Raw genomic sequence first — 26,410 nt, forward strand, 5'->3', positions numbered from 1 at the left:
AGCTGTTCCTATGTTTTATTTCAATGTACATATTATGTCTTGGGCTTCTATGAAATAACCATAGCAACAACACTAACACTGCTATCTTCCACAAGAAATACAAAGCTATGGCTCTCACTGTGATTCTGAAATGAAATCTATCTCACCGTTGGCAAATTCTGGGCGATGAGCCAAGCCAGGGATTATATTCCCATCCCCAGGGCTGGTTTACAGTGCAAGATGGATAGACAGAAATTTTCAGTAGTTTCTTGAGGTGTTTCTCCAAGAATACTGGTACACACTGGTTGCTAGTTTCCTCAGAAACAGCCAAATTTGTGGGGAGCAACCAGCAAACCTTGGGGTCATACCTGCCCATCATCCCTTCAACAGGAGAGCTGTTCTGGGAGCCCCCATCACATCTAATGGCTATGGGTGGGGTAGAAGTCTCTTAACCTTGTGTTGAGTCCATCTTTAATACCTCTTAGGTTGGTCTTTTTCCCTTTCTTTCTTTCTTTCTTTCTCTTTCTTTCTTTCTTTCTTTCTTTCTTTCTTTCTTTCTTTCAACGGCTTCATAATCTTTTTTTGGAGGAATCAAAGACCTCATTCCAAAGAAGTGGGTCTCTCTCCATACCCCTTGATCTTCTGCTGATCTATGTCATTAGCTGTATCTTGCTGTGAAGAATAACCTAGCTGGTTTTCTTTGGATCTGTCAATTGTAACATCTCCTCATTGCTAAATTTTTCTCCCCTAAATGGGCATGATGTAAGAGCTGACTGTATTGCATCTTCGTAATGGCTTAGCTATCTAGGCTGGTAATTATCAATGCCTGGATGAGCCTGAAAGCCTTGCACGCTTTGCCCATTGCCTCGAGGCTCTTGTATCACTTGAGGATGCCCTGACTAACACAGTGGCACTCAGGCAAACTATAGGATGTACAGCATGAAGAAAAAAAAAAAATAATAAACTGAGCTATGTTGTTTGATTTGAGCAAGGCACAGTGACTGAGGGGCAAGGGATTGCACCTCTGCTGAACTGCAGGCGCAAGGCTTGCTGCCGCAGCCAATGGGCTTAGCCAGCCGAGGTTGGGAACAGAGAACCTAAGAAAGTCTGCTTTTGCTGAAACTGGCCAAGGCCTGAGCCAGCTCAGCAGGTAAACAGATTCTTAAACATTCATTAATTTGTCTTCAGACATGCTGCTCACTTGTGGGAATGGCTTCCTGAGTGGTGCCAGAGGCAGCCCAGTGACCAAGACCAATGAGACCAAGGGAGAGCTTCCAAAAATGGGACCACTGCTTCCCAGTGGGTGTTTTCCTCCCTGTTCCCAGGGGCTGTGCCCATGGGCTGCTGCGGGTTTTGTGCCCAGAGTCCTGCCCTGGCCAGGGCAGCAGGCAGCGGTGTGTGGGCAGCAGAAACAGCATGCTCGGCTCTCTGCAGCCCCATGGCATGGCAGCCCCATGGCATGGCAGTCCTGAGGCTGGAGGGCTGGACAGAAGCGTGGGGTGAAAGAGTCCCCCTGGAAGCCAGTGCCATCCAGAGAGCCCTGGTCCTGCTCCCGTGCTGCAGACCGAGCCGTTACCCCCTGTCTTTGGCAGCTGCGGCACGGCTCTCCCTGGCAGGCAGATGACTTGGATCTGTCCCAGGCAGGCAAAGCCCCAGGAGGCAAGACCCCGAGGGTGAATTTGGGGGGCAGATTATTAAAACACTGAGTTACCAGAAGTCTACTCCAAACTATTTCAGCACACACAAATCAGTATGTGAAGATTCAACAGAGACATGTCTCAGTGATTAACAGCTCAGATTTATTAAGGTTAGCTCATGCCAAATGCATCTAACTGCCTTCAGCATAGCTGCTGATGAAGACGATAACAGAGAACACAGCGCAGGGGATACCTGAATTCCAGAGACAAATCCCCTTATATAGCCCCATCACATAATGAACAAAGAAACCACAAAATGCCAACTAGATTAACAAAAAGCAAGCAGAAAAATACCCACAATGAGTCAGAAAATTAGCTCAGGAAGAAGAAACAGAATACAATTATCATCAGTTAGCTCTTCAAGTGGAAAACAGTACTGAGGGGTTGTCCAAAGCATGCTGAAGGAATAAATGTCCTCATTGAAATGCAGATCAAGCCCTGGTAAAGGGGAATATAGGTGGGTCTGTGTCAGAGACCATCCTCTTGCGCTGAGATATAACTCAGTAGATTGGGTCACTCCCAGACCAGGGAGGAAAAAGCCTGAACCTCTCCCAGGAGGCTTGGATGCAAAGGGCACACCCAGAATTAACACTTGGAAGATGATGAGCAGACACCCTCTGCCATGGGCAGCAAAGGAGAGCTGCTCTCTCAAGTCAGGGCAGATGGCTCTACCCTCTCACCGACTGAGGAGCAAACATGCCTGCCTCCCTCGAGCTATCACTCCTGCACTGCGGTAGGGAGAAAAATGCTTCTGATCTCCCCAGACTTTGGATGAAGCCCAAGCAGGAGTACTGACAGCGCACAGGCAGGTTTGTTGCACCAAGCACAATGCTGGAGTCAGCTCAGTGTAAGGTTTCAGAGCTTCTCACCAAGCTGCCCTGTCCCACCAGTGCTCAGCAGTAATCCCTACCCAAATTCCAGTATATATTCCTAAACTGCTCCCCTGAGCTTGATGCCTGAGCACTGCCAGTGCACATACCTTTTCAACGGATGCCTGCACCACTCAGCTCAGTGCCGAGCAGGCATGCCAGTGGCAAACTCATTGCCAGGATGTGTTGGCAATGCCGCGTTTCGGATGTCTATGTTGGAACAGGACTGAAGCCATTTGGGTCACTGGCTGATGGCACGAGGCAGGAGCATAGGAGCAGCTTGCCAAACACTGCTGCAGCTCTGGTGAGGGCCTGAGCGATGCTCTGGGTTGTGCTGGAGAGGCCAGGTAACAGTGGCAAGGAGAGGAGCCAGGCGGCACTGCCGGAGCAGGGAGGTCTGCAGTCAGCTGTGTCTGGTGTGCTGCAAGAGAGCAAACCTTCCTTAGGAGGCTGCTGGAAGTCTCCCCAGACAGCAAAGCAAGAGCACTGCTTGCCTGGCTGCCCCCTTGCCCCCTATTTTTAACTTTGCCCCAGTAATAAGGGTTGAAGTAACACATTTGGCACTTGTAACAAGGTTTTGTTCTCCCATGAGCCCATACTGGCTAATAATGCCTTGTTCAGCAATGCCAAATCACATGAGGATGCTGCCCTCTGCAATGAGCTGGCAATTAAGATCAGCTGTCACTTATCAGAAGAGAGAGGAAAAAAAAATAGTAATAAACCCCCCTCCCAAAACAACAGGCTGAGTCCAGCAGAAGCCATGTGTCTGCTTTTACAGCACAAGTCTGTTACTTGAAGAGACTTTTCCATGTCAGACCTGATAAAAATCTCCTTGCCTTGACAGATAAGAACAGACAAATTGCTTTATAAAATCAGATTGATGGACCATCTAATTTGTCTGCTAATGACAAAACCAACTGCTTTATGGAACACCATAAGGGACAATTATAGGGAGTGTCCTCATCAACGGGGACATGCACTCAGAGCATGCCTTTGGGAGAGGCACCATGTCACATGTGCCCAGAAAGGGTCTGGCCCACAGAACAGCTGGGCACTTGCAGACTGGTATAAAAAGGGTAAGAAAAAAAAAAAAAAAAAGCGCAAAGGGACGACACTGGCAACACCAGCCTGCCTAATACCCCTTGTTACAGAAGCTTAAAATAGCACAGAAAGCCCAAATATCGTGTAGTTTTCCATGATTTTTATTCTACATATTCTTGGAAACACTAAAGCTCTTTTGGAAACTTTAAGAGTTCTGATTTACAAGCTTTTATCTGGTTGTTCCTTTGAGCACTTACCATGGCAAGGCACAATGTCTGGTAAGTGAAGAGCACCGATTGTCTTTTCATTATCTTAGGATGTTGGCATGACAGCAAATGAATAGAATAGGAAATAAAAAACAAGCTGGGGAGCTAAAAGGAGGGAAGGGAGAGGGAAGGGAGGCTTTATACTAAGGTGTCATTCACAGGAGCACATTGTGTGGGCAGCTGGACCCCAACAGAGACCTGTTCATCTGTGCAGGCAGCTGCTTTCGCCAGAGGCAAAGGTAGCCCTGGCAGCATTTTGTTCATCATCTTGTGCCGGCCCCTCCATGGTGACTCCAGGTTTGGCACCAAGCGTGTGGAAACTACAACGGTCACACCATTTAATGGCAGCCTGGTGCCTGCTTGTGAAAGATGCTGAGATCTTCTTAGAGCTCCTCTGTGTGTGGGGGGGGGTGGTGGTGTGGGTGGGGGTGGTGGTGGGCAGGGAGGTGCACAGTGTGTGTGTGCGGTGTGGACACAGTGTCTCATACCAGCAAAAATGGAGCAATCGTTGCTGCAGGTTGTGTGCTCGCCGGCACGGGCTGCTGGTACCTCCGGGGAACCTGCTGCCAGGAGGTGAGAGCCTGCATCTGCCTTGGCCAGCAAGCGACAGCAAAGTGTTTGGGGATGTTATGTCGGGTTTGACCAACATATTCTACTCCAAAACCTTCACAAGACAGCTGTAAAGGACATGAGTGTGGGAGAATCAAACAGTAAAAAAGCAGGAAATTAAAGCTTCCCATGAAAACTGGCATTCTTGTGCCTATGCGTTCTGTTACAGGTATTGCCATTTTCAGCTAAATGTCAGCCAGATTAATGAGATCTTATATGTGTATGAAACACGTTTTCCACTAACCTCATTCTTGGGGAAAGCATAATTCTTCCATTTGGAGTTTTCCAATAAGAACTTGATGTGGGTGAGGCAGTCAGAGTGTGGTAAAAATCCATGGAAGTTACTTCCATGAGGCAAAGTTAACCACCACGAAAACCAGAGCTCTTTGCTGGAATGCAGTGCTCGCAGCGCTGGCTGGAGCAATGGTGGGTGATGGTCAAAGGACGGTGTGGACCCACAGTGCTCACTGCTCTCCCACAGATGCCTCCTGCTTTCTCCCCTTGCAGTCCCACTGGCAACGTGAGCTTTGCACCCCATTTTGCCTGTCCTGCATCCTACCTCCCTCAGCCTCTTCTCCCTGCTCAGCTCGGTCAGGCAGCCACTGCTGTCTGCCTGAGCTGGGCTCGGCTTATGCCGGGCTAGTAACAGCCTAGTGGCCAAGCCTGAACCAATTTACCTACCCTTTCCAAAGCTGGGTTGTCAGAATTTTTTGTTTCGCTTTTGCATTTCTCCTGGTCATTGCAAAGGAAGGAGAGAGTGAGGGTGAAGGTGGGAGGAACTGCAGTATTTTCCTATTTGTTGTTTTAAGCATTGCTAATATATTCTCTCCCTCCCTATACAAAGTGGAGGTTATGAGCCTTTCCTCCACTTCATTTAAGTTATGTTTATATATATGTATGTATGTATACATACACACACTGTGGGTGCTAGGGTGCAATCTCAGATACCCTTCTGTGGCACGTGGGACAGGAGTGCACCCCCGTTAGTGCCTGGGGTAAGGGGCCACATGCTTTGGGAGGACCCTCTTGGACACAACCAGGGTGAGAACTCATCGAGGACACAGAGCAGCTCACGACCAGCCCTACCCCCGGTGGAGCTCTGCCGGTGGAGCAGCCCCCACCATGGTCCTTGCTGCGTGCCCCGGGTCCTGTGGCACCCACCAAGCAGCATCAGGGCGACGCAGGACAGAGCCCCCCGGCTCGGGGTTGTGTCCGACTCGTCCAGCCTTTGGAGGTGGCTGGGGCAAATATCCCAAGGCATCGTGTGCTTGTTGCTCCTACTTGTGTTAAATTAACTGTAGGCAGCAAGAAATGATGAAAACTGGCCCTATTGTTGTTGGATTTGATTGAGGCATTTATTTGTAATCCAATAACTCCTTAAAACCAGTTCAAAGGAGTATGTGAGGCGGAGTTTGAAGAGGTATTGAATGGGTTGCAAAAACACTTTATTCTTTTGCTAAAACTCTGTTCCCCAGCGCAGCTACATTTGAATCCAAAATCAGCCCATTACCTGTTAGCATAATAATTGTCACACAGAAATGGGCTGGCCAGTCTCAAAAAGCCTCATTTACCACCAAGAGTCAGGGAAGGAATACAGGAATTTCACTGGGATAATAATGTATTTTTCATGGATAATAATAGTTATTGGCATCAGACTGTCCCTGAAGACAGAGTGAGTGCTTGTTTTCATCAGCAAGGCTTTATGATTGGAGCTGCAAAGTTTTGCCTTAAAAAATGAACTTCTGCTTGTTGCTTCCAGTTCAGTTCCAGTTAAGAGCATTTGCTGCCATTAATATCCTCCTAATCCTCTAAACACAATGCCCAGTTTCCCAGCCCACCACCCACGCAGCCAGGGCAGCGTGACCTGAGGCGGGGGTCGACTCCTTCGGGCTGGGCGGGCAGGTGACAGCAGAGGCAGACCCAGGGCGCGGGTGCTGCTTCGTCTGCCCAGCAAAGCCGTGGGGTGATGTTTGCCCATGCTGCGCAGGTGATGGAAAGCCACCAGAGATGCTGATGCCCCGGATACATGCACCATGGAGCTTTTTAGCTGCTTTTTGAAGAGTCCCTGTGGGTCAGCCCACCGGTTTGAAAGGTGAGTTTGGAAGGTAGAAGAAAAAGAAATTTCTGTCTCCTGGCAAACACATTCAATAATTCAATAACATGCTGTAAAATGTGTTTTCATTCACTTTAATTGCCCTTGTGTCCTGCAGAGAAGCAGCAATACAAGAACTGTGCATGCAGGGGAAAGCTTGTGGAAAATACAAAATGTGAAAAGCAGAGAACAAACCATAAAAAAAGTCATGTGTGGAGAAGAAGAGGAAAGTGGAGAAGGAAAGAAATTTGGGACTGGAAAGACAGTTCTCTGAAATGGATTTAAGTCTTCAGTTTTAACAACCAAAATTTAATTAACTACCCTCTAGCTGCTTATGCAGAGGAGACAGGAGCACACAGAAATTTGTGCAGAGTGGATTTAAAGGTTCAGTGCTGCAATTACTCTGTCAAAGAGAGCACGGAGGTGCGGCTGAGCAAGACGAGCCAAGCGGTAGAAGTGGTTTATTACGGCACTAAGTGCCGATGCCTACAGGGATGAGTAATGCCCATGTGAGGAACAGCAGCAGAGCACAGGGGAGCTGGGCATCACCTGGGCCTGTCCCTAATGATGTGAAAATGAGCTGAAACTTAATTACCCGCTTTCTCCTTGAGTTCACTCCTGTGAATCCCCTTCTCTCCCTGACATTGTTCCCCTGAGGTTTCTCCTCTTTCTTCCTTGTAGCAGATGTGCATGGGGAGGCTGGAGAGCAGAGCTGGACTCTCCACTGCGAGCAGCTGCTGCATTGCCACTGCCACCCCTTACCTAAAAGCCACTGCAGCAGCTGGCTGCCACCGCTGCTGTGTGCAGAGACACGGGCGATGCTCTCAGCACAGCCCTGGCTCTGCTCCCCCGGCCAGGGTCTGCACGGCTGCAACAACCTGGCATGATGGGGCACCAGGCTGAGAGGAGGGACCAGCAGTACCTTCCTCCTCTCCTTCCCCTTCTCCATGGCTGTCCCACGCTTGCGTCCAAGGACAGCCTGTCACAGGTGTTTGAAGGAAAACCTTGGAGGAATGTAGTTTCCTTGCTGGTGAGCCTCTAAGTCCAGATGTGGTTTGGTGCCCGGCTGCCCACCTAAATTCTGCCAGACTATTCATGCTGGGCAAGCAGATGTTAATGACCTGGCTTAAGGTACCTTCTACTGACAAAAAATTGATGGAATGGTTTTCAACCCACCTGAAATGCACTCCGAACGTTAGTGAGAGTCTTGTGTCACGTAATGGAATGCAATCAGGCATCTGTGTGTGCTAACGAAGCAGCTGTGCCAGGTTAAACCTCCGCAGGGTTCGCTCCGCTTGCTGCCAGTGGGTTTGCTGCCTCTCGTATTTGTGGTGGATCACCTTTCCTCAGAGCCTGTTGGCCTACGTTTAAACATCATAGCTTTCTATAGGGTATGGAAGAAAACGAAATGCAAGAGCAGGAAAGCTGCCCTTCCCAAGGTGTCACTGAGCACCTTTCACTTCTGCCATGTGCTGACCCCAGCTTGGCAGCTCAGCCAACTTCCCCCGAGGAGCACAACCTCCCCTCTTCTGACCCTTTCCTGCAGAGGAATGAGCAGCCTTCCTCTGCTCATATGGGGCCTCTTCCTGCCCTGTAAGTGGAATTTTTTGGTCTGTATTTTAACACCACATTGTTTTTAATCCAGATCACCCCACCCAGACCAAAGACGGACAAACAAACACAGGGTTTCAGGAAAAAGGTCTGTGAAAGCACTTGCTCTGTGCCTCCAGAATCTGCACAAGGGAAACCTTAGAAAGCTTGTCTGACATAACTGTTCACAGATCACACAGTCCTTGTTAGTGCAGGGCTCATTAATTAGCCTGGTGCTTGCTGTAGGCTGCCAAGCGGGATCCGACCCAGAGCATTTCATTAGTGGGAACATCTCCTTCAGCCTGGCCAGACCCCCCCACCAGCTCCCCTTAGCGACGCAGTGCTCACCAGGCCAAAGGATGTGCCCTCAGATGGCAGCTCCTGATGAGAAGGATGCAAAGAGCCCACTTGACTTGCAATAGCACCTCAGCAGGACTTAAGGTCTGCTCAGGGTTTACTGGTCTGCACAAGGACACAGGGTCACTGGTCTCCACCTTTGCAGTTACTTCATCAGGGGATGCAAGTGATGTATCTCAACACCTGCCCTGTTTCAGCCAAGTTCTTTAAAGCAAAAACCCATTGGTCAGGGATATCTGGCTTGGCAGGACCACTGGCTACAAGCTGTGGCTGCTGGGAACGGCAGGACAGACATCTGCATTCCTGCTCCAGAGACCAGCTCCTAAGAACACCCAGTGCATGTGCCTCATGTGGGCCAAACAGCATTTACTGGCATCCTCCTCTGGAACCGGAGGCTTGTCAGGCAGTCGGCCCGTGTGCTCTGCATGCCTTTGTACAGCTTTGCATCCCAGCTGGAGACGTTCCTCCCGGAGGCAGTTGAGGTGAGGACCATGTATACCCCAGCATCTTAACACGCTGCCATCCTCTGCAGGCTGTGGCTACTGAGGCACCAGGAGCTGGAGAGGCAGGAGTCAGCCTTGCTCTGAGCGCCTGGCAGCTCGTTTCAACCCCACACTTCTCTACTTGCATGGAGCACACACGTTCCTTCTGCCAGCTCTGCCCACATACGTCTGCCTCTTATCACAGCGCTAGGAACAGCAGTCGCAAGTACTTTGAGGGGAACACGGTTTGTCATCTCTCCTCGTGCATCAGCCAAAACTGAGGCGAGACCAGACAACACAAATGCTCTGAGGCAAGGAGCAGCGCAGGGTGTAAACCTCTTGTTCACAGGGAGCTCCTGGTTTGGGTGGAAGCATCTGCTTTGCATGGGAGTGGTCACCCCAAGGACTTCTCCAGAAGAGCAAACCCTTGAGGTAGGGCCAAACCCACCCACACCTTACCTACTGCAGTGTGTCCAGCCCTCAGACACCAGAGAACGCAAAGTCCTAGATGCTTACAGCCCTATAACCAGTAGTCACTGGAAGATAAGGCAAGGCATACTCCAAATTCCCATCCCAACAGCACGCAAGAGGCTGCTCTCCCAACAAAGATGCCTCCAGTACTCTCACCCAAAGGCAGCCTTCCTGCAGCCTGCCAGCAGCCTCAGGCAAGCTGCTGGGCATGGGCTGGGCTCACAGCCCCAGGCCCAGCCTCGCCTGCGGGAGGGCTGGGGTGCTCCCCAGCCTCCAGCACCTCTGCCTGCACCATCCACCTGTGGTTTCATTTGGGGCTTGGTACAGGCAGAGGCATCAGGATCACTTCCCCCTTGCAGACCTTCAGTAAGGCTGGTTGCCCTTGGTACAGCAGCAAGTTCATTGCACTATTAACCTGGAGTGCTTTATTTCTAGCATCTGTGGAAACAGAGGCTTCATGCACCCAAGGAGCTCCATGGAAAAGTCTTCTTTGGAAACCATGCATACTCAGCACCTTGACGGATACTATGGTTTTGCATTCAGTGATGAATGTCTGGTTCTTCTGGGCTTTATTTCAGAGGCTTCTTTATGCATACCTATTGTATTGCCTTAGCAGGAGGCACAGCTAGCGAGCGATGCAGGACTGCCCGCAACAGCATCATGTGTGGGTGTTCTTCACACTAGCAACGAGCTATAGCACTACAACCACCTATAAAGCCTGCAAGAGTTTGGACAAGTATAACAACTTTAATTAGAAAAAAAAATAATCATCACATCCTTCATTCTAATAATTATTTTAAGGAACAGACCAAATGTAAGGGCATGAACAGACTTAACAAGCACTATAATTACCAAGCTTCAACAACTGTTCCACAGCAAAGCTTCAGGAACCGGAGGTCCCTGGGCACCATTTACGGGGTCTCTGCCTCCTACCCAGACCACGCAACAACCCCCCACCCTGGGATTTGACCCTTCTGAAGATTAAGCCTGCAGAAGAAATAGGCAGCTTGTGGGGAAGGGGTCACAGGCCACGGCCGCTCCTCTCTAGCAGCACCCGATTAAGCCTTTGCTGCCCCGTTCCCACACCAGTGCCATGAGGCTGACTGACTCAGCTGCAACAGCATCTCTCTCTGAGATGCCTGCCCCTCCCAGACGTCCCCCTCTGTCAGATCCGTGGGCAGGCAGGGGGCTCGCAGTCACCCTTGCCTGTATGCTGCTGCCCAACACAGACCCACAGGCTGGAGAGGAGAAGAATCAAAACTCTGAGCATCACCACCTCCAGCTCCAAAATTTATTTAACCACAAACACACAGCATTTGAGAGCACCGGGTCTGGGAGGAATGTGGGGCACGCACACACCCCCTTGTTTAACAAAAAGGGCAGGAGCCTCGGCTTCTGCTTTATTTGAATACAAACATCACCCCAGAAAACAACAGGAACAACTACTTCAAAATTACAATGGTAATTACACAGAATTTACAAAAATATAAATAACCTATTTGTAACCTTAAAGAAAAGTAACATCCACCATAAAACACACCATGTATTGCCCCAGGTAAGCTATGGCTACAGAAATTTATTCAATTTTTATATTTTTTTTTAATAAGAAAAGCACCAGAGTCTGCATTATTAAGTAATCCAAAACAAATGGGGCATTTCCCCCTACCACTTGCAGACTTTTCTAGGAAGTGTGCCCAGCTCATTAAAACCAAGTTTTCTTCAGTATTGCCTGCTTCTGTAAAAATATATTCAAGGTACAATTCTTAAAAGAACCCTGATTGAGAAAAGCACCCAAGGATGTACTATTTGTTTGTTTTAATGACCACTTTAACAGGATTTAAACATGTGCTTAGTTTAAGTCTATGCTTAAGAGCTTTCCACAACAGGGCTGGATTTAAAATTATCATATAAATTCCTCTGCAAATCAGACTTCCAGACAAGAGTGGTGTCAAAAACAATCGCTTGTAAAAAAAAATAAAATAATCCTGCCACACGAGAGTATTTCCAACGTTCAGCCCTAGCCAAATTTTGCACATATGCTGAACTATTTGATTCCTTTCAGCTCTTGTTGAGTCATGCCAGCTTGGCACAAACAGCTTCCTGACGCTGCAACGTGAGATTCAGCGCTATGGGAATTTCCTTTGCTTACATTCCATGTATTGTGCTGAAAATACTATTAAAAAGCAAGAGTCAAGTGTCAAGTCCATTGGCTCCCAGCTAAAGAAATTCATCACCCAGGGACAGTCGCTCTTTCCATGTCCACCTCACAGTGTTATGTCCTGCTTTTCAGGCTCTGGTAGTTCCAGTCTCCTGAGGGCTTCGGCTGGGCTCCTGGCAGTCTGGCCAAAGGGGTCCCCCCACGGGGGTGCGTTAAAGGCCACCTGTAGTAATTCTGCCCCTGTAAACACAGCTGATTTTGCCACCACAGCTGGAAGGAGGGTGCCCACCACAAACACCAGTGAGCTGGCAGGAGCTGGAGGGGCTGAATGGCTGAAAAGCACCCCCCCACAATGCCCTTGTGCAGGGTCAAGCCTCCCTGGAGCACCAACCACAGCAACTCACACCAAGTGTGGGGGCTCTGGGTAGGGCTGAAAACACTTAAAACACACTTAAAAGCACCCCTGCCTCGTGCTGCCAGCCCAGCACCGCAGGCAGCGCACCCAGCATCGCCTGGCAGGGCAGGAGCTGCAGCACAGCACAAACCCACCCCATGCACCGTGTACAGCATGGCACAAACCTGCCCTACACATTGTATACAGCACGGTGCAAACCCACCCTACACGCTGCCACATCAGCCTCAAGGCAGAGGTTAAGTTTTGGCCGTGAATAATATTGCTTAGACATCAAACAGTTGAAAAATAGTTTACCTTAAAAACTACAAAGGGAGTGAGGCTGATTTCTTTAAAGGGAGGAAAAAAATAATAATTTGAGAAGTAATCCATCCAATGGGTCCAGAGCCCACCCTCTGGCATGCCAGCAGAACTGCTCAGCACGCATGGGAGGGATGAACGTGAGGACCTGCAGCACACATGTGTGACGATGTCCTCGTTATTCACCGTTTTTAATTTAACACCCACTCCCACCCATCCCTTGCTCCTGAGGCTGTGGTGGGACAGGAGGCGGCCCAGCTCTGCCGCCCTGCCCCATGGCCACAGCTCTGGGCACCCCAAGGGACAACCCACTGGTGGCACCAGTGACACCCACACAGGGACACGCAGGACAAGCCACCCTGACTAGTTTCAACTTCAAAGCCAGAGCTGGTGAGTTGAGCTACAGGAATGCTTACTCAGGCAGCTGTAGGTAAATTTATCTTAATTCCCGCTGGAAGTGACTAAGCGTGTCCACAGAGGGATTAAATATTTATTTGATTTTGTTACATGATTAATCCAAACACTCTCTCCCTGCTGCAGATAAACCTCAAATGAAAATACCCTGACCCCAGGCTGTGTTTGCTTTAGCAATACTTTTCCTGACTGCTCCGTAACAGACCAAGCATGTAACAAGAGCCTGGCTAACCCTAGCCTAAAACAGGTACAAGGTCTAATACTTTTGGGTCTTGCAGAGCAGAGACCAATAAAATGACCTTGACCTTGGAAGCAACAAACAGCAGGGGAGAGAAAGTGTCATATCCAGCTGAAACTGGCCATGCCTCTCCTTATCTAACCGCATCCTGAGTGTGTTCAAGTCTTAACAGCATTGAACGGGGAAAAGAAAAAAAAAACCAACCAGCAGCTATTAATACCCGCGTCGGGCCAGCTCTGAGGGAAGGGCTGCCTTCCCAGAAGGTCGCCTGCTTTTTTCCAAGTACCGTGGTCAGATAAAAGGCAAAACTTGAGAGCTCGGCGGGAAGGCTGGCGGGTGCCCGGGCGGGCGGCAAGGGTAACAGTGCCGCTTGCTGGCAAACTCTGCTCGGCCGGGACCCGGAACGGGGGATGGCAGAAGGCCGGCGCCAGCCGTGGCGCTGAGGAACAAAGCGCGGAGCGAGCACCGCTGGCTCGGCCCCGGCGATGCCACCCGGGGCCCCAGGACAACCCAGGGCGGCGCTTGGCATCCGCCACCTAAAGGTGCCCAGCGTAGATCCGCGGGTCGCAGGGAGCTTCGGGCCAAGGGCGCCCGCCGCAACCCATGAGCTCAACGGGATCGGCATCCGCGGCCGGGCTGGCAGCAACGCGCTGCCCCCGCCCCGGGCAGCTCCCGCGTGCCTGGCCGCCCCCGCCTCACCCCCGCGCACACGCCAGGCGGGATCCCACTGCATCCCCCAGCCCCGTCTGTCGGGCCGCCAGCAAAATCCTGTGGAGCGTCTCAGGGGCTGGAGGCAGATTCAGAACAGCCTGGCTATGCCTGCAGCCACCAGCCCCGGGACACAGCACCCGAAATCAGGGGTGCCCGACGCAGGCGGGACTGCTTCAAGCCCTGACAGGTCCTCCAGGAAGAAGTTAAAAGCAGAAGGGTGCTCCCCTCCCTGGAAGCTACTCCCAGAAATGAGAAAATCAGGCCATTTTTAGGCAGGGAAAAAGAAAAAAAAAAAACAGACAAAAAGAGGAAAAAATATTTCAAAACAAGCCAGCTCTGTGATGACTGGCATGGGGACATCACCACTGAGTGTGGTGCAGCCACGGTCATGGCTTCAGCTGCTGCCCAGCACGGGCACAGCACTGGCTCTGCCCGGGACCCGGCCCCGAAGCAGCCCTGCCCCAGCCACCCATGCCACCACAGGGGTGTTTGCCAAGCCTCGGTGCTCAGCAGAGGTCTGTGGGGCTGGGGTGCACGGCAGGAGCCAGGGGAGTGGGCCAGCACCCTCCCCAGGCTAGCAGCCACAGCACTGTAACAAGGACAAATGTCAGCCCAACCCAGAGATCAGTAAGAGACTTAGAATCACAGAATCTGCACCGCTTCACCAAGGGGAAGGTGCCAGGGCGGCACGGGGAGACCAAAGGCTGGAGCCCAGCACAGCAGCCACAGCCAGGTCCCCTGTGAGGGCAGTCTCCAGCACACAGGAGAGGAGCAAGTGAAAAAGTAAACAGGGAAAGTGGCAACCAGCACCTGGGAAAGCAGAGCATGGGCCAGATGAAGGACAGGAAAGCTGGAATGGGAGAGGCAATGGCTGTGCCCATAGGAGCATGGCTGCCTGCAAAGACCTTAGCCCCATGGCCAAGGGACCCCACACCAACAGCGGAGCAGCATGGGGCTTGCTGCAGAGTGAGAGCACCAGGGCACAGCAACGGGCAGCACTCTGCTGCTGGACAAGGGTGTCAACAGCTGGAGAAAAATGGGCTCCAGAGAGGCCCAAGCAAACCCTCTCACACAGAGCCTGGGAGAAGGCATGGCTGCAGCTTCCCAGCACAACCCCGAGGAGGGGTGCTCCCCGTCGCATCCTTCTGTTCCCCAATGCAAAGACCATCTCCACGTACTCCCCACGTGCACACCAGAGATGATGTGTCCGCAGGGCTACCAAATCCTCTCCCATACCAGTACACACAGTGCCTGGAGCTTCCTCGTCCCTTCTCTGTCCTCTCTAGCACTGGTGGCCCTGAGCCTGGCTGAGCACGAAGTGGTCACAGAGCAGGAGCAGGGCATCGAACCGCTGGAGCCGCTGCAGAGCTTGGGCCAGGAGTGGGATGGTGACTGCATCTCCCGAGTAAGCAAAGTGAGCGACGAGCTGCTCAAATCCAGGTATCCGCCCCAGCAACTGGGGTGCGACCCCTAGCTCCAGCGCCACGTGGCTGAAGTTCTTCACGCTGTTCAAGGAAGGGTCCAACAAGAAGGCAAGTGACTGCACCAAAGAATGGGGCAGCTCTGCTACCAGGAGACCTGGGGACAGCAACACAGCAAAGTGGGGGTAGAAACCAACCTATCCAGCTAGGATAAGGATAAACTGAGCAGCCAGACTCCAGTCCCTGTCCCTACCGAACAGGTGAAATGCCACCCTGCCAGGGCAGGTACCTCCTCCAGCATCACCTTCAGTTTGCTTAGTCCTGGGGAGGCTGGTAACTGGTAACAACTGGGCATCCATCTGCCACCCACACACAGACCATTCAGGCAGTATCACAAAAAACCTACCCTGTGAACTAGTACCAAAGGCCATGAAAGTCAAGTCAAGTCCCAGTCATGACTGGCACCTCCACACAGCCATGGTGGGCTTCTGGAGGAGCTTCCTTCCAAGGATTTGCCTCTCCCCACTACACCAGTAACAAAGATGAGGCTGGAAAGACACTTACCCTTTGCTGTGCTGCTGATCTGGGTCACGAGGCTCTGGGCATCATCCACCTGGCAAGACAAAGACCCCAGAGTTGGTGGCAGCCTGGTGAGAACAGCATTGCCAGCCACTGCTCCAGGGCCATCACAGGGGCATCCCTGAGGCTCAGACCAGCACTTCTCCTTCCAGCACTACCATCCCACGGAGCCAATGACCTCCTTGGGATGCTGCAGGGCCTCCCAGCACACTGCTTCCATAAACGGTCACCTGGAGCTAGGCTGTAAAACGCAGCTCTCTGCCAGACGTTTTCTGAGCCTCAATGATGTTAGTCACCAGGTTCATTAGGAGCTCACCAGAGAAGGAGGTGGAACCAGCCCCCCTGGTACCAGGTCAGTTTTCTGGAGAGCAAGAGGACAGGAGCCACACAAGAGCACATCAATTAAAGATATGCTTGTACATTCAATAAATTGACTCTGGTCTTTTGGGTGTTCGAAACCACCCCCGCAGGTCACAACTCCATGGCTGATGGCCTGTTGAGTGACACAGCACTAAACATCTGGCAAATTGCTTTTTTGTAAGTGCTGGTTAGTGCCAGATATTAATGAGCCTTAGTCTACATCCCTAACCTGCTGTGCCCCAGCCCGGGTCTCTGGCAGCTGTTTAGAGGAGCTATGAGGCTGGAGGAACTTACCGGCTGCTCCCCGCTTTCAGCGGTGGGATTTGCAAAGGTGGAGGGTGGGCACTGGGCCCCCTGCTGCCCCACGCCACTGCTCTCTGCCGGGACCCTCTGTGCTGCCTGGCTTGCTGCCTCCTCCGGCCGCTCGCTGCCTGCAAACTCTGCCTGGCTGGAGAACTTCTGGAGGTCCAGCTCGGTGCACTCCACTGGGGCGTGTGGCCACTTGTGCTGCATCTCAGAGGCACAGGAGGAGAGGGGGGCCAGGGCCTCCGCCATGCCCAGCTGGCCCTGCCTGGGGTCGGAGGGCAGCAGAACCCCAGCCAGGCAGTCGCCACAGCCTGAGGCCCGAATGAGGGGCTGGCTTTCCAGGAGGCCCCTGCCCAGCTGGGCTTTGGAGGCAGCGCTGACCGTGACACCCAACGGCAAGTCCATCTCCAGCTGGAGAGAGGGGAGCTGGAGCCCCACGGCTTCCCCATCTGAGATGAACTGCACTGCTTCCACGGGGCCTGAAAGCAGAAACCAGCGTGGCTCAGCACAGCCCGGGATCTGCCCTGGCCCCCACAGGGGGTCTGCCAGCCCTGCTGCTAAACCCACTGGCCCAGGGCCTGCGGGCAGTGCCAGGAGCACCCTGTCAGGGGTCAGAGCCTCATCCCCTGCACCACCACTGAGCAAACCCACTTTTGCGCCCTTCTGCAAAGTTTTGCCTGGGGTCTATCCCTCCCCCAGTTGCACAGGAACTGGGCTGAGAGGATCATGAGCCACAAGGGCTGTGCAGGAGTGTTTCTGCTCCAAGGTCTGCAAGCGTTTTTTAAGAAAGGCCCCAGATTTCATGTTGGTGGGACTCAAGACATCATCTGGCTCCATCCTTCTTGCCTAAGGGCATCTCAGTAAGTCCTAGGACTGCAGGAGCTGGAGCCCCGCACCACCCTCCCTCCCCAGAGGAAGGGGACGGCAGCAGGAGCAGGTACCTTCTGCCTGCCTGTAGCAGGGGCTCAGGTTCTTCACACCCAGGCAGCAGGGACCAGACATCTGCTCCTCACACAGGAATCTGCTGGGTTGTGCCATGGTCGGGAACATTGCTCGCTGGCCTGAGAAGTTCTGAGTCCTGAGGAAGACTTGGAGGATACAGGAGAACCAGTCTGAGCAAAGGCTTGGCCTGCTTCCCCAGCACCTCCTCAGCCGTGTGGTATGTCTGCCAGTGAGGAGCTGGGAGCTGCCTGGCATGCTGCTGGATGCCAACTTGCCCCAACCCCAGCCACCAAACCCACCGCCCCCTTCCCTTACCAGTCCTCCAGCCCTGCCAAGAGTCACTCAACCTCAGCCCACCCCCGAGAAACCCCAGGAAGAGAGGATCGCCAGTTCTGACAAAGGGCTTTCTCTTCCTAATTATGGTACTAATGGTGAGGGAGGTTCCTCTGCATCTTTCAGCAGGCAAAGCACAAGAGAGGTCCTGCAGATGTAAAAAACAGGATGAGGTGTTTATCCTGTCTGAGCACAGGAACGCTTGGGTCGCTGCACGAGCAGCAATGCTGGGGGCACTGCTCTGGGGAGTGGGGAGGGGGCCACGAGCGCGTGTGAATAGCAAAGGGGAAGCGCTGCAGGCACTGACTCACCTCGCTGGCACTGGCTCTTCCAAAACCGTTTGCAGTAGATGATGGAGAGTGCCAGAAGCACCAGTACGATGATGACCAGGGCACTGCTGGTCAGTGCAAGAAGGGCTGTGTCCTGCGGCGGTACGGTGGGGACAGCTACCTTCACCAGGTTTGTTCTGGACCGACCTGCAAACACACCAGCCACACAATGCTGGAGCCTAATCCCAAGGCTTGGGCCACCCCTCCCTGCCCATCCCTCTCCACCCACAATGACTGCACCTCCTCCAGCAGGTCTGCAGGACAGCAGCAGCCAGCAGGATCAGTGAAAGGATGGTGCACATCCGAGTGCACACCTTTGGCACAGTCACAGGGACTTTGTGTGCACCATGAGCCTGCCCCACCGCGCCCACAGTGCCCACCCTACCCCAGCAGCTTGCCCGCCACCAGTGAGGGACGGCACGTACACTGGGGCTCGGAGGAGGGTGTCTGCTTGGTGCAAGGGATGCACTCCCAGTCCAGCTGCCCACTGATCCGTGCCTTGCGGTAAAACCTGCCAACAGAGCAGAGGGTCTCAGCAGTGCAGGCCCCATGGTGAGCAACCCCCCACACTCCTGCCCTGGCACACTGGGACAATCCAAGGCAGCAGGTCTCTCCATCGCTGGCTGAAGCCGTACCCGCAGCCACTTTTTCATGGCCAGCCATTTTTGCCAAGGAGCGACATCACTTGAACAGCCTACCCCTGTCCTGGTCTGTCAAAATGCACGATACCTCCATGAAGGCACAGGAACACCCCAGCCTACAAACGCATCTGGGATAGAGTCTCATAAACCAGAGCACCGACTTGTTCCTCTGTCCCAAGCCCCACAGCGTGCCGGCATGTGGTCCACAGCCCTCCAGCATTTCAGACTGGTTGTATGCAGCAGCCTTCATTTCAGCAACCCCTTACACTCACCACCCAAGGCATGGTCTGTCCTCTTTGGTAACCACCCACTGTAATGGTCTACAGCCATTCATCTTCCAGGGCTTAACCACTCTGGTGTCCACAGGAACAACTCAGGCCTGGAAGTTTTCTTCCACTGCTCATTCACGGGAGCCTTCAGGTTCCCTTCTATGGAGCTACAAGGGGGCCATCAGATGGGTCTGACCTGCATGTCATTAGCAGTGTCCTCAAAGAGGCAGGCCTGGCTCACCAGGGCTCCTCTTATGTCCCATGTTCTGGGTGGCCTCAGATAAAGCCCCCTCTGTCCATCCCCTCCTTGCATGCTCCCAGGTGAGATCATTGCGGCTCTGCTAGAGCCAGGCTCCGCTCACCCCGGCAGGCACTCCCCACAGACCGCGTTGGTCGTTGATGTGCAGTTGGATTTCTGGATGCGGTTGATGAGGGCGCAGGACAGGCATGGCTTGCAGCCGTGATGCCCCCAGCTGTCCTTAAACTTCCTGGGAGGGCAGGCAACACACTGCACATCCCCCCCGCCGCTGTCGGCACAGTCCTGCAAGACACGAGGTTGGGTGCACAGCTGCAGTGAGAAGCCACTTCAGGTCCCAAAGTGGTACCGATGGAAACAGCACCCCTTCTTTGGGGGCAAAGGGTGGAGGGGTTACTGCTCATGCAAAGGGTCCTCAGAACCCAGCCAAGAGCAGATGCCACCAGAGCAGCTCTGACGGAAACATGCTGGGAAGCTGCTGCCCTGCCATGCTCCCCCAGCTGTGTTTAGGGAAGAGGAAAGCTCCAGCAGCGCTGGAAGCAGGGGGGACCCCTGGGCCCTGGGGTAGGAACCGCAACTCCCACCTCCGAGGCTGGGTCAAACCCCCAGCAGAAGCGCCCTGCTCGTGACCATCCACTGTGCAGCCTGGCTGGGCAGCGCAACTTCACTTGGGGCTGTGACTGGGATTTCAGATATTCAGATTTCCATCAGCAAAAGAAAAGAAGGCAACTGCAGCAGCAACCCAAAATCCCTTCCCATCTCCTACTTGCATCATCTCACCCTTCCGTCCAGGGTGAGACCATTCACTGTCCCTTCCCACCAAGTCCCAGCTCTTCCCAGCATGCCAGGACCTAGCATTACCCCTCCAAAGGAAGACTGGCAGAGGATTCACCTAGCACTGTGAAAGCCTTGGTGCTAGATGATGCCCGGTCCTTCCAGAGCAGCCGATTTACCTTGGAAAGCTCCTGCCCGGGCATGCATTTTCTGCAGGGGATGCATTTCCTATGCTCATCCAGGTACTCGCTCTCTTGGCAGTCCATCCGGGCTGGAGAGGGGCAGGGAGCCTGAGAAGAGGAGAAGACAGAGGTCACAGCCAGCCCCAGCACTTTTCAGACCAGTAGCATGCCCTTCACCGGGCAGAAGTTTCCACTCTGGCAGGTGGGATGGCAGCCTGCATTTCTTGTGCATCACGGACATCACTGGCAGGAGGGGGCTGCCTGTTCCCACTGCATGGAAGGCAGCTCCAGCAGCTCAGGGAGGGCTTCCCAGCAAGGCTGGTGATGAACCACCTGCTTCTGCTATCACGTTGCAGCCTTCACAATGGAGCAAATTAAATTTAACTTCCAGTATTAAGGTAGATGCACCAACTGCTCAGGTCACTGATTTGCCAGTGGACTTTGCCAGCCCTGGCTGTAGGTCTGGGTATCCCAGATTATCAGGAGAGCTCAGTCCCAGCAAAGTACCAGCTTTTGGATCCAGCATTTGGTCTGACACGACCAAATGCTGGTGGCCAGCTGCATCCCCAGCAGAACAGGACACATACCTGCAGCCCTGCTGTGCTGGCCTGGGGCTGTGTGGGCTGCTCAGGGTCTTGCTCTGCAAGCCCACTTGCAGCTCAGTGTGGGCTTGCTTGCAGAGATCTCTGAAGACCAGCAGAACAGAGGCACCCCCTGCCCACAAAAACATCAACCAGAGCCTTCCCAAGGTGAAACAGTGGCTTAGCTGAAGCTAATGGCAGAACCGCCCCAGCTGCAGTGTGCACCATCAGCAAGGGCGGCTCACAGGGGAACACGGGACAGGCACCTCGCCGAGAGCAAGCAACTCTGACTGAAGCGACAAACCCCAGCAATTTATTTGGAGTTTTGGGGCTGTCTCTTCCTTTCTGCATATTCCAGGTGGGTTCTTCCACAATGACAGAAATGAAATAAAATCCACCCCCACTAGACCAATCTTCATTTTGCTTTCCTCATAACCTCGTGCAGCAAATCAGGACAGAAACAGTGTTCAACCAGCCTGGGGAGCAAGACTCGTTAACTTCTAAACACCCCCCAAGAACAGGGACCACCTGAAAATGCTCTTTTGAAGATCACCACCCTGAACCACCTGGGCAAACCTGGCATGTCAACCAGAGCTGTCCTGCTCCGCAGCCTCGGGAGGAGGAAGGGCTTGGCCGGGATGCCCGTCCCCTGCAAGGCTCTAGCAGCAGAGAGGGGAGCGGACTGCAGGCCCCCGAGCACCCCCTCCTGCCACAGCCCCCTTCCCCTCCCAGGCACCAAACACAACATCCCATGGCAGCATTCCTCTGCAGGCTTTTTCTGCACTCCTCAGCTTAATCTCCCACCACTCCCAGCTGCCTTTTGGAAGTGGACACTTGGACAGGCTCCCCAGGCTCTGAACGACTGAGATTCATTCGAGATGAAGCCTGCCCTGGACGAGCATAGAAAGTGAGTCACCCCTCAGTGTAGCTCCTGTACACGGCCAGGTCTCATCAGCCGATACAAGGGAAGGCAGAGCAAGCCAGTGAGGACCGGCGATGAGAAGCTAAAGGGAGCTAAATTTATCTTGCAAACATCTTGGGAGGGGCACAGTCACAGCCTATAAATAGCGTAAAGGTTACCGACACTACCGAATAAATAAAGGAGATTCGTCACCATCTCAGAAGGTGGCGAGGAGGGAGCTCGGTGCCAGTGCCCTGGGAGAAGCACAGGGTTTAGCGCTGGCATTCGGCTACAGGCTGAATCCAGTAGGAAAAATAATAAGGGGGGAGACAGGTCCCAAATGGGTGACAACTGCTTCGGAGGGCTAGCATGCTGCCAGCCTGAACCCACCCTCCCAGGGAGCTCAGTGTCACAGCCTGGCTCACCCCTGCCCCATGCAGTGGGCTCAGCACCGCTGATGCTCTGGCTCGGAGCACGGAGCTTGATTTAGGCTTTTCACTCGTTCCAAGAGCACAAGACATGTGAAACAGGACTGCAGGCAACAGAAAATGAGCCAAGACACCAGAGTCTGGAGAACAAGGGGACCAATTTTCACCAGCTCTCCAAAGTGCTGCTATAACACAATAAAGAAGTAAAAACAATCCCAAACCAGCAGTCTCTTCGGTGAAACTGTCCTGCGAACACAACACAACCACTTTCTCCCATACATTTACAGACTTTTCTGCACTTCAGCAGGGCCTGTGGCTAAGGGTACACCCCTTGCAGACTGTCTCCCTGGAAGAGCACAGCTTAAACCAGTTTCTCCCAATACAGAAAGTTACACAGTGTATCCCATGCCGGTACAGCTCCATGCGCAAGGCCATCTGCCAGCATGACTGTATCGCTCCGGGACAGGGGGGGGACCGCAACCATGCCAGCAGAACCATTATGCGTAGAGCAGTCTTGCTGTTTCTCAAGCCACAATATAATGATAGATGGAATGAACACTTTGTTGAATATCTGGCATGAAATTCAAAGCTGTGGGATTTTTATACTTCTTATTTTAACAATACCAGAACCAAGACATTTAATTTGTTAAGTGGAGCATACGTCCAAACCACACAGCACTGCTCTGGTAAAGCAGCGATTTCTGATAGTCTAATAAGCAACTGAAACAACTGGTCCTAATTAGCCAAAAGTAAAAAGCAAAAACAAACAACAAAACCCACCCAACCCTTTGGAAACTGCACGGGATCCCAAGGTGACTGCCAGAGCAACAGATTTTATTTGCAAGTGAGGAACATAAACATGACACAGTATCAATGCGCTTCTAGGTTGGAGGGAAGCAAAACATACTGCCATCGTTTCAAGATGCATGAAATCTTCTAACTTAAAGACATTGTTGTTTCTTAAAGGACTCTTTTATTGTCTTAAAGAGACATCTTGTCTGAGCAAGGCAAGCAGAACATGCTACCCGCTGTGTTGTTGTTCAAGGCAGCAAAAACATGAGTTGCTGAATGAGTTTCACTGCATGAGATAAAAAGCATTTCAACAAAGCTACAATGCAAGTTGCAGTTCATTCACTTCCATGACAGTTCTGGAGCTCCATTAACGCAACTTTCAAAAAAATTAGACTATATGGGAATCTAAACTATTTCTTTTGTGTCCAGTAATGGATTCTGGTAGGAGAAAGAGGGCAAGGAAATCAGTAAGTGAAAGTGAATGATGAAAGATGTGCCACTTACCTGAAGATGTTTATCTGAAAGTTGGGAAATGTCCAAAGACCCTTATTGTTGACATAAAGGATGTACTAATTGCTAATCCCTTGGATTTTTGTTATCTTTAAGAAGGTCCTTTGGTCCTAAGTTCTTGTTGTCTATGCAAGGTGGCAAAGACAAGGACTTGAAATCATGGTCACTAGTTTAGTGAGGAACAGAGTCTGTGCAGAGACAAAGAGGTAAAAAGTTCACTGGAGGAAGACTCACGATCTTCATCCTGAAGACCCCCAGAAGACCACTCCTCAAGGATATTGTGCAGGTGTGAGATATGTAAATGAGTTCCCAGAATTGTAATGAATATGTAAACGATTTCCCAGAAAGTTAATGAATAGACATGAGTGACTTGTATAAAGAAGAGACTGAAAAGTCCCCTAGGTGTGCATGACTTTGGTGGAGTGATCTCCCACGCACCTAGTGCTGCTGAATAAAGATAACCTCCGCTCACTCGTATATTGGTAAAGTGATTCTTCAAATCAAAAGCATACAAAAAGCATCATCAGTGGAAGTGTTAGCACTTCTGTTTCTCCCTGTCTGACTACAGGCCAGCAGGTACCCGGGGGCAGGCAGGGTGGCATGGGACCTGCAGCAGGAGATGGACTGGGCTGGTCACTGCCCCAGGCGTGGGACCTGTCCCCTTGAGCTGTGGGTCTCTGCTCGCTGGGGACAGGGAGGGGGGTGCCGAGACCCACCTTCAGGGGCTCTGGCACCTGCACACTGGCAGCAGCTCTTCCACGTCACCATCACAGCAGGTTTCTGCTCTGTGGTACCACAGACCAGCACAGCCAGGCAGTAACCGCATCTCAGATGAGAGACTTGTATACATTGGAACATAAAACTAGAGCGTTGAAATCCTAAATAAGTACTGCAAGTGGGAAGGAGGGGGGAAAAATGAAATGTTATCTGGAAAATATTACTGCATGCCTTGCATTTGGCAGTGTCTAGTCCCAGTCTCTTGCTCAGTCATTCCTCTGCTCCTGCTCATTAGCCCACACTCATTTTGTCTGGACAGCATCTATCTGCACCTCCCCATGCTATAAACCATGCTGGGAGTGACTCTGCCACCCTGGAAGATGCCTTGCAGACAAAGGACTGCTCAGAGAAGTAAAAAATAGGGGGTGGGGAAAGGCTGAATCTTTCCACATGGCTTGGAAATCAGCAGGTTCTTCAATATACTTTGAAATCCTACTCAGCAGATTGTGCACTAATTGTTTAATTTGGAGAGGCTGGGAACTTCTGTTTGCTTAAGGTGAAAGCACCCCAAGCTGGTCTCATCTCCCTTTATCACATGGCAAGAGCCCCCAGGTTGCAACGCTCACTTCTGGCTCCTGCTTGCCGATGCCAGCTGCAGCCAGGGGCATCAGAAACAACATCAGCTCCCCCAGTACAGGGCAGAGCACAACCCTCCTGGCTTTGCTGCTATTCCCATTCAGCTTCGTGGAGTCCCACAAGGCATCTGCCCAGGCACAGGTTTATCCTGGCCTAAATGATGGTGCTGCATGCCCCCGGAGAGAGCTGGGGAGCCAGGCTACAAACCACGGTGGACAACTGAGGCTTGAGAAGGGAGAATCCAGGGTTCTGGAGGACCACAACATCCCTGCAGGACACCAATGACTTCAGTCCCAGGGCCCCAGAGTTAAAGCCACAAGGCTCTATGCCTATATTGACCACATAGAGGTAAGTAATTATCGCCTGGGACCATACCTACTGACTTTTGTCAAGTTCTGGCTGTCCACCATAGGCATCCACACTCTCTGCCTTACCAGACATCCCAAGAAAGACTTCCAGAACTCCTACCCGTTTTCAGAAAACTCTGGATTTCTTCCCACCTGGCTTTTGCCCCACATCTACCTCTTAGTAACTGTCACGGTCTTGCTTGCAACAACAACTCAGTCTGTCTGGACTGCCTGGGTTAAAGTTTTGGGGTTTTCTTCTGCAGTTTTCAACCCCATCATAAACACCATCACGGAGATTACACTGTGAAAAGCATCGCGTAATCTGAGTGGCCACCGTCACAAACACAACCGCAACGAGTGCTTACCCGCACTAACGAGACGTGCCCCTGAAACGGTTCTGGCACCCGTCCGCAGGCCAAACCCCTGAACGTTTCCACGGGGCGCGCACCGCGCGGGTCCCGCAGCCGGCCCGGCGAGCAGCTCCCTGCGAGGGCGCCCCCGCGCCGGCCCGGCGCGCCCGGGGGCGGTGGCAGCGGCCCCCACGCCTGCAGCGGCTGCCGCCCGAGCCCCCGCCCGCCTCCCCCCCACCCCGGCAGGCCCCGGCTCGCCCGCCGCCCACCAGCCCCGTGCGCCCAGCCCGGCCGCGGCCCAGGCCACGCGGGACCGGCTGCCGAGAGCCGCACGGCCCCGACGGCGCCCCCCGCCGCCCGGCCGCGGGAGGGCGGGCAGCGCGCCGGGATATGCCCGGGCACGTCTCGGCCAGGGGCTCCACGGCCCCCCGGCGGCCCGTCCGCCCTGCAGCCCTCTGCCCGGCACCCCTCCGCCCCGGTCTCCGCCGCCCCCGGCCCCCCGTGCCCCTCGGGGGTGCCCGCCGCAGCCGGCTGCAGCCCACGTGTATCCCGGGTGCGGGACCCGCCGCAGTCCATCCCGACCCCCCGCCACCTCCACCGCCCCCGCCCGGCGGTGACACCGGCACCAGGAGGGTCGGGACAGCCGCCCCCGCGGGCGGGCGGGCAGGTGCGCGGACCCCGCAGCTTACCTGCGTCCCGGTGCCGGCAGGACGGAGCGGCAGCGCGGGCAGGACGCAGCGCGGCGGCACCGGCAGGACGGAGCGTACCGAGGCCGACCGGGCTCCGCGGGACCCCGCGTGGAGCACAGCGCGTCCCAGGCAGCGGCGAAAGTCCGGCGCCCCGCCCCCGGCCCGCCTCCCCAACCTCCCATTGGCGGGCGCTGCCGCCTGGGCGGGGATATGCAAATGAACGCCCCCTGCAGGAGCGTTCGGGAGCGGCTCAGATCTGCAGCGCCGAGCACCGGTACGGGGTGGGGACCGGCAGTGGCAGGACTGGGGCCAGGACCGGGGCCACCCCGGGCCAGGACCGGGGAGCCGCGCTGTGCTATACGGCGTAGGGGCAGAGTAACG

At 53.3% G+C, this 26,410-nt stretch overlaps 1 protein-coding gene across 3 annotated transcripts; it reads right to left on the minus strand.

The window, feature by feature from the left end:
• Positions 1-1,814: 1,814 nt before the first annotated feature.
• Positions 1,815-26,122, minus strand: EDA2R (ectodysplasin A2 receptor). 3 transcript variants are annotated; one of them, XM_056360002.1, is made up of 9 exons: positions 26,030-26,122; positions 20,076-20,186; positions 19,229-19,407; positions 18,382-18,467; positions 17,939-18,103; positions 17,294-17,440; positions 16,341-16,831; positions 15,672-15,720; positions 10,731-15,264 (listed from the first exon to the last, which is right to left on the minus strand). In XM_056360002.1, the coding sequence occupies exons 2-9, from the start codon at positions 20,160-20,162 to the stop codon at positions 14,969-14,971; spliced, it is 1,500 nt and encodes a 499-aa protein (XP_056215977.1). In that variant the 5' UTR covers positions 20,163-20,186; positions 26,030-26,122; the 3' UTR covers positions 10,731-14,968. The 3 variants fall into 3 exon arrangements, 2 of the variants coding, with proteins under 2 accessions (XP_056215978.1, XP_056215977.1); XR_008825531.1 differs by lacking the exon at positions 26,030-26,122 and adding an exon at positions 15,917-16,047 and having other exon boundaries at positions 15,178-15,264; positions 20,076-21,332; XM_056360003.1 differs by lacking the exons at positions 10,731-15,264; positions 26,030-26,122 and adding an exon at positions 1,815-2,966 and having other exon boundaries at positions 20,076-21,332.
• Between the last annotated feature and the right edge of the window lie 288 nt (positions 26,123-26,410).

Source organism: Falco biarmicus, chromosome 14, assembly GCF_023638135.1.
Source record: "Falco biarmicus isolate bFalBia1 chromosome 14, bFalBia1.pri, whole genome shotgun sequence".
Classification (NCBI taxonomy): domain Eukaryota; kingdom Metazoa; phylum Chordata; class Aves; order Falconiformes; family Falconidae; genus Falco; species Falco biarmicus.

Bases quoted from the DNA above. Each gene is read 5' to 3' on its own strand.
- EDA2R (XM_056360002.1), bottom strand. From the start codon at position 20,162: ATGGACTGCCAAGAGAGCGAGTACCTGGATGAGCATAGGAAATGCATC. The intron at 18,468-19,228 runs GTGAGCGGAGCC...CTCTGTTGGCAG, and splicing joins TGTGGGGAGTGCCTGCCGGG to GTTTTACCGCAAGGCACGGA. The intron at 18,104-18,381 runs GTACGTGCCGTC...GTGTGTTTGCAG, and splicing joins ACCCTCCTCCGAGCCCCAGT to GTCGGTCCAGAACAAACCTG.